This window comes from Eutrigla gurnardus, assembly GCF_963514095.1.
Source record: "Eutrigla gurnardus genome assembly, chromosome: 17".
Taxonomy (NCBI): domain Eukaryota; kingdom Metazoa; phylum Chordata; class Actinopteri; order Perciformes; family Triglidae; genus Eutrigla; species Eutrigla gurnardus.
Window position 1 is genome coordinate 23,945,841 of NC_139928.1, and position 7,500 is coordinate 23,953,340.

General features: G+C 42.1%; 1 protein-coding gene across 2 annotated transcripts in view; it reads right to left on the minus strand.

Moving 5' to 3' along the window:
• pogza (pogo transposable element derived with ZNF domain a) overlaps positions 1-5,054 on the minus strand; it is a 12,086-nt gene extending 7,032 nt beyond the window's left edge. The window contains exons 1-11 of one of the 2 annotated variants that reach the window (XM_084032134.1): positions 4,921-5,054; positions 3,316-3,448; positions 3,010-3,146; positions 2,674-2,734; positions 2,160-2,273; positions 1,855-2,067; positions 1,293-1,378; positions 1,058-1,213; positions 647-939; positions 288-439; positions 1-82 (exon numbers count right to left, since the gene is read on the minus strand). The exon at positions 1-82 is cut by the window's left edge and continues 19 nt beyond it. In XM_084032134.1, the coding sequence (XP_083888260.1) occupies positions 1-82; positions 288-439; positions 647-939; positions 1,058-1,213; positions 1,293-1,378; positions 1,855-2,067; positions 2,160-2,273; positions 2,674-2,734; positions 3,010-3,146; positions 3,316-3,445 (1,424 nt within the window). In that variant the 5' untranslated portion in view covers positions 3,446-3,448; positions 4,921-5,054. Of the gene's footprint in view, positions 83-287; positions 440-646; positions 940-1,053; positions 1,214-1,292; positions 1,379-1,854; positions 2,068-2,159; positions 2,274-2,673; positions 2,735-3,009; positions 3,147-3,315; positions 3,449-4,920 lie in introns of both variants that reach the window. The other variant, XM_084032135.1, reaches the window with a different exon arrangement.
• Between the last annotated feature and the right edge of the window lie 2,446 nt (positions 5,055-7,500).

Sequence of the window (7,500 nt, forward strand, 5' to 3'; positions counted from 1 at the left end):
TCTCCAGGTTTGTGGGTGCTCTTCATGTGCCACAGGAAGGCTGCTTCACTGAGGAAGTCCATCTCACAGATCTTACACTTCGCTGGATGAACAACACAAACCGTTAGTCAAAGGAAGGATTCTTACCGACGACCACCGAACATACAATCATCTGATGCTGCGTCACACAAAAGCAAGTGAATTTCTTCACGACCCCTCCTCAGGGACCACAGACGGTCTCTGGTTCCTCCACATGGTCTGGTCTGGTCTCTAGACTCATGGGCAGCGAGGGTGAACGTGTTACGGACCTGTGGACTGGCACTGACTGTGAACGGCCTCCAGGTGGCACTGCAGTTTGAACGGGGACAGGAAGCGACGGAAACAGTGACGACACTCTAAGTCGACGCCGTGGCCGTCCTCCCGAGTGTTCAGAGAGTGTTTCCTCATGTGAGCCATCAATCTGCCGCAAGAGAGAGCGTTTTGTTTTTATTCTATTGCCGTCAAACAAAAACACACAGTTCATGAAATATAATTGAACTTTAACGGTTTACAGCTGAAACCAGGAGTCGACTGGTTGTGTGTGTGACATGTGACAAATTAATGTCATTTGTCATTAATGCCCCCCCCCCCCCTACTAGTGTGTACCTGTGTAGGTGTTCAGACTCACTTGATGTTGTTGCGTAGCGTCTTGCCACAGTGGATGCAGCGGTACGGCGTCTCATACTTCCGCTCCAAGAGATTGGATCGGACGCCGCTTCCTCCGCGGTCGAGGCCATAGTAGAAGTCATCCACCATTATCACCAGTTTACCGTGAGGGAGGTCGGGTGGTGGGGGTTCGGGCTGGTCCTGCTGGGGGCTCCGTGTGGTGGAGTGGGGAGGGGGGACCATCGGGTTGGTGAGCCGGTCTGACAGGAAGTCATCGGCCCGTCTGTGGGTCCACGTCGGCGACGTGACTTTAGACTGAAGGAGGAGACACAGGGAGAGGATGTGATGTTCTGCATGCAGACGTATCGAAGACTAGACCATCAAAAACCTGGAAGCTATACATGGACTCAGCTCGTCCCCCATATAAACTCACAGCAGAGGGTCCCGGGCGAGTCTTGAACACTTTGCTGGAGGTCTGAGGGTCTCTGGGGGACTTGGAGGATTTCTTCCTGTGCCTCCTCCTCCTCATCTGATTCTTCTTCTTCTTCTTCAGGTCCTTCAGACTCTGAGCGATGGCAGGGCTGCACAGCTGGAGGAGGGAGGGGGGGTTTGTTAGAGAGGTCAGGATGTGTGATGTCACAGCTGGGGGGCGTGGCTACGACACTTACACACATGAACCCTCTGAGCTGCTTGATGAGTTTGTACTGAGACATGCAGACGAGACAGTTGGAAGGTGAGACGGGTCCCAGCCGACCTGAAGGGAGACAGACAACGACAATTATTAGTGAACTCATATACAGAAACCACTATTACTGCTTTGTACCGGTCTGGGTACATGACATCATCATGACATCATCAGAGGTGCTCGGTGGATTTCACCAAACTGGACTCACTGGATCCAGCAATACCCACGTGGGCTGGAGGAACCAGAATACAGTATTGATCTGTGATTAAATATCAATAACCAGATGAAAAGGATGCTGAAATAACTCCATCATGATGGTGATCAGTAAAAAGTGCTGAGTCATGCTTTGTTAGGTCTGTCTGTAAGACCACAAGATAACTACTGTTAAAACGCTGGTTTTCTGAATGGAGTCTGGTTGATGGTGCTAGGCTACGCTAACATTGTAGCTGCTCCATCAACACTCCAAATAAGGTCATCTAGACATAAATACAACCTTGTTTTTGTGACCTGAAAGTAAAATGAACTTCAGTGGTTTTCAAACACACCTTTATGTTGCAGTTTGTGAGGTGCTGCAGGTTTGATGCTGCCGGGCGGCGGGGGCGGCTGTGACGCTGGGGGTGTCATCACCAGAGTCCGGGATGAGGAGGGGGCCAGAGAGGAGGTTTCGGTTACGGGGGAGGACGGGGTCAGAGGTGGACTGGATCTGTTCCCACTGTGGACACTCAAAACCTTCTGAGCTGCTTCACCTGAGACCACACCTGGACCGGAGAGAGAGAGAGGGACCCAGTGAGGTTTGTAAACCGCCATCTTTAAACTCTGAGGCCATTTATACACCTGGCGGTGCGTTTACCTGTGATGATGGGGGTGGGGTCGGCGATCACTGCAGGACTCTGGATGCGGACTGTATTGAAACCACTAGCTGAACCTCCAGGATGAGAACGCAGCTCCAGCTCTGCAGCGCCGCCTGCAGGACCAACATGGACATTACAGGAAGACGCAGTGAGGATTTATATCACGGTTGTACAGTTCTTGTCTTTGTCGTCATCAAACAGAATGTACAAAACCAAGACAAAATAAATTTAACTAAGAGGAAAACATTCAAAACACAAACAAGTTTAAGAATAACATTATATGGAGAAATGAGAGAGAGAAGAAAAGATATTATAAAAAACAAGTCAACAGATGAGGAGCACAAGATTTAAGATTGAAATTCATTGGCAAAAATATACTTGAACCCAGTGAAAGTATAGTAAAGATCCAGGAAGACACTGACGGCAGCAGAAACAGCTGATCGGTCATGTGACTTGAATGTTCACTATGTCAGAATCTATTATTTATTTAGTGCATCAACACACTTTACTGACCTCCTGGCAGCAGATGGACAAGTCCACCGTTCACCTTGAAGCCCAGAGGAGCACCTGAACACTGAACACACATGAATATATGAGCATATATTAATAAAGGAATATAAAATAGTCACCGCGGAGCATCCGTTTGCCCTCAGAGGAAATTTAATAGCAGGCTTGAAAGCAGACAAATGAGTATTAAAAATGCTAAAATACTGCATTGTCCTGAAAATTGAGTCTAATTAATATGTATTTACATATTACGTTATTAAGAACACTTTTTACGACGGGGGTCACCTGACAGACGGTGAGACCTGGATGAGCTCAGTGTTTACTTTAGAAGCTTCCCGTTACCTTCGGCGTGTTGTCATGTGTGGAGGGGCTGCAGCAGCTGACTGGTTGAACTGGGATGGGGACGATCCTGACTGCTGGGAGGTCCGTTTGCACCTCCTCCTCCTCTTCCTCCATCTCCATCGGACCGACCTCCAGAGCTGCAGACAGAAATTAACTGTAACCTCTGCTCAGATAATTCTTGATTTAATCAATCATCTGATACATATAATGGGAGCTTTGGTTTTGTTTTGATGTTGGTGTAAAAAAAAAAAGCATGGGCAGCAAATTTAAAAGAGGGAAACAGCTGGTTCTGTTTTAAGACTTCACCTTCATCGCATCCATCCTCCTCTTCCTCTCTCTCTGGCACTCGAGCCCAAACCTCCTGCTCCTCTTCATCACACTCCATCAGCAGGTCAGCTCCTCCATCCTCGGCACTCTGCACCTCCATTACCTCCATCACCTGCAGAGCCCACAGCTGTCAGACCAAGCTGCACATGGACCTTGAACTGCATCAAAAACCTCCTATAGAACCAGTCATGTTAGCTACTAAACTAAAAGTAGCAGTACTACAGTGTACAAATACTCCATTACAAGTAAAATCATGCATTCAAATGTTAACTTCAGTAAAGAACTAAAGTATGAGCAGCATCAAAATATAAAGTACTCGTGCTGGTCTCTCATGGAGTGGATTGTCAAAAGGACGATATTATAACCAGAGAAAATTACGGGAATAAATCTGATTACTTTTGTGGAGAGAAATGAACTGAAATCAGGTCGACAAACTATCGTCAGAATAATACGTTGAAGGTTTTTCTTTATGAACTGGATCATTTTTATTTTCTTTCAAAGTCTCTCAAACAATCTAAATAATAACTATCTAAAACATAAGTCGGTCAGCGCCGGTGTGAATACTGTACTTGTCCTGAGTTAAAAGGTGGCTGTTTGTTAGCTTTATCGTTATCAGATATGACAAATTATTATTATTTTTATTGGCTGCCAACTGAGATCTAAGAATACAAATAAATATAAAGCTTCTGAAAGTCTTGGTGAAGAGTTTGTTGACATGTTTTACCATTAAATGGTAGAGACACTAATATTACAGCAGTTTGATCTATTAAATGTCAGGATTATCCAACACACACTACACTTTGCTATTTATTTTATTATATATCATATTCTATTCAGTGCCCTGTTGCTGTACTATACCACATATTATTTTACAAACATGTACCATATTACACTAGATTATTTAAATATGCTACATATTTTACTATAGTTTTCTATCATTCTGCTTATCATTTACTATTTTATTTCCTTTTACTGCTTTAAAAGATCAAAATTAAAATCGTCATTTAATACACCATGATGTACAGACACGTTGACATCATCTCATTAACATATCTCACATTTGTCCTGATCACCGTTAGCTCAAAGTTAGCACATGGTTAGAATTCAGCTAACTTTCTACTTCATTTTTTTAAATTGCCAAAAATAAGATTTAAATAACACAGTATAATAGTAATTAATGTGGTTAAAAGTTGTTACCACGGGGTTATTACGGTGTTTAACTCACCAAGAACACAACAACAAGCAACTCCCTTGCTGCTCGTGTTAGCTCAGCCACACAAACTAGGCTAGCAAGCTAAATGCTAATTAAAACACAGTGCAGCTACACATATGCTAAATGCAGAAGATTACTGACTTTACACTTACTTTGTTTCTACTTAAACTACACTTTCTGTGTTTGTAATCAAACTGGAAGTTGTTGTATTTTACTACAGCAACGTTTCTGCTGCAACTAACTAGCTAACCCCCCTCATTAACATGTAGCTACAAATGCTAACAAGCTAACTAGCCTAGCAGCTAACTGTTACTGAGTGACTTCATTAACTCTGATATCTACCGAACACAGCGGCGCGGACATCTGCTTACCTTATCCGGACGTTTAATATGTCAAATACATACTTATTCCAGAAAAATTACAATTAAAAACGGCGCGTTTCCCCAAATAATCACGTGAATCAGTGATCTGCATGTGCTGGCTGGTGTTAGCTGTAGTTGGGGCATCGAGGGAGCCAGCACATCGTTGTAGGAGGGGTCTATTTGCACGGGGACGTATCCCTCCGCCGCTGTTTACTGTGCGTGCCCAGTAAAGAAATGTAGGCGGAGTGATATGATCTGCAACACGGCAGCAACTCTCATCAAAACTACATATATTCAGCATATATACAGATACTTATACATGGTTCATCAGCTATTTGGAGGCTAACGTGCAATAACTGCGTCGCGTTCACGTAAATTACGTGACGTTACGCTTCGCAGCGTTTAAACGGTGAATGTAAACCGAAACATCTTGCATGCTAACGGGGACTAGCATGCTAACCCACAGCATCAAACTTGATCGCACGGTTTATAGTTGATGTTAATGACGTAATGTCGAGTACGTTCACGTCCACACGCAGTCACAACGATGCTAACTAGCTAGCCGATATATATTGAGTTATTTGTTTTATTGAGTTATGAACGAAAACATAGTTTTTATTTCATTTTAATGAGTTTAATTCCTGACGATGCTAGTTAGCTTCGTGTTAACCACGAAGCGTGTTAACCACGAAGCTAACTACCCCCCAAGTGAAAGACGTTAATTAAAATGTGCATCACGGCGATAATAATAACACAGACAACGTTCAACAGAAGTCTGTCAGCTGTAGTTTACGGCAGTGTTTGTCTAAACACACCGAATTAGCAGTACGCTGTCTGCTAACTTAGCCTGCAACAACTAGCCAAGCTGCCATTCTATTCTTATTCAAATAACTTCAACAAGGGGACACAAATCAAGATATTATTCAATAATACATTTGTTCAACTACATTTACTGTTTGTTTAAATACACGTATCGTTGTTATTTACTCTGTTTAACTCTTAAAACATCATCTAGCACACGTAAGCATAGCACAGCTAGCTACATGTATTTATTGGCAAACCTGAAGATACACTGTGTATATGTGACTTTAACATGATTTTATAAATCAATGCATGCAATCCACTGGATCAAAAACCTCCTAACATTAGTGGAAGAACTACTAACACTGTAACTAAAGTAGTACTACCATGTACAAATACTCAAATCAAAGTCATTCAAATTTTATGTTTATTTGAGAAAGTATGAATCACAAAATCATTCAAAGTACCAAAAGTGTAAGTTATTGGATGGATGGATTGTTTTTATGACTATTATTATTTTTATTTTATTAATCTGAATCGGAAAAGCAACCAAAGCTCTCAGATTGATGTGGTGGAGTAAAACGAGTTGAGTAGAAGTAGAAAGGACAAATACCTGGAAAAATTATACGTGGAATTTGTAAAATATACAAATACCTACAAATTTTACTTAAAAAACTGAAATACAGTACTTGAGTATATGTACCTTCCATCACTGTGTCTGATTAAACTAATAGCCTTTATGAACACGTTTTTGTCCTTCCATTCAGCTGGAAATATAAAATAACGGGTACTGTTTTTTTTTCCATAATAATTATTGGTGTCATAATTGTCCTACTACTGATCATGTCCATGTAAAAAAAAGTGTAGCAGCAGCATTACAAACAGTGACAACACAGTAACTAAAGATAAAGAACACAATAGGTCAAGAAACAACATAAAAGAGCCATATAAAATGTATAAATAGCAGTAAATTAAAGTGCAAATTGAAAAGTGAAAAAATCAGGTGCAATGAACAGATAAACATAATAGGCTGTGTTACTCATACTACTCCATGCCTTTATGCTACTTATAATGTTACACTACATTTCAGAGGGAAATGTACATTAAAGTAACCACAACACTGCAACAGAGAAGCGCGTGACAGAAGCCCGGCGGGACACAGTAGCCTAGGAGCCTAAAACGTGTACAGTTGGATTAAATAAAATGATTAGATTGGAAAACTAACGGTGGGGCAACATGGTAATTCAGTGTGCATTTCTGAACTGTGAAAATAAAACCTACAGATGGGCACCGCAACGTTTCCACCACTTTCCAGTGAGAGATCCAGTAAGGACTCAACTGGCTTCTAGCTGCTGGGTTGGACATAAACACACCGGCGGAAACTCTACGCAAATGGAAAATCTGTAGCGATCATTTCAAACCAGACGACTTCTCAGTTACAAAGGAGAAGACGTTTCTGACAACGAATGCGGTGCCATCCGTCTTTCCAGGTGCAGCAACAGCCACAGAACAGGTTGGTAGTCTACTCAAGCTGCTGCTGAAAATTCCGAACTATCCCTTTAAACATATTATATACTAATAATTAGTTCAAATAATGAATTTGAAATGAAATAAGTTGTTGTAGGCTCAACTACAACAGAATGTGGTGTTTAAAATACACAACAATCAATAATAATACAATAAACTATAGCCAGTGTGCGAACTATACCGCGGCTTTCGGGGGGGCTCACTTATGTTGGTGGGGGGGGGGCTTGCGCGTGCCTCAGAGCAAGGACTTACTCAAAACAC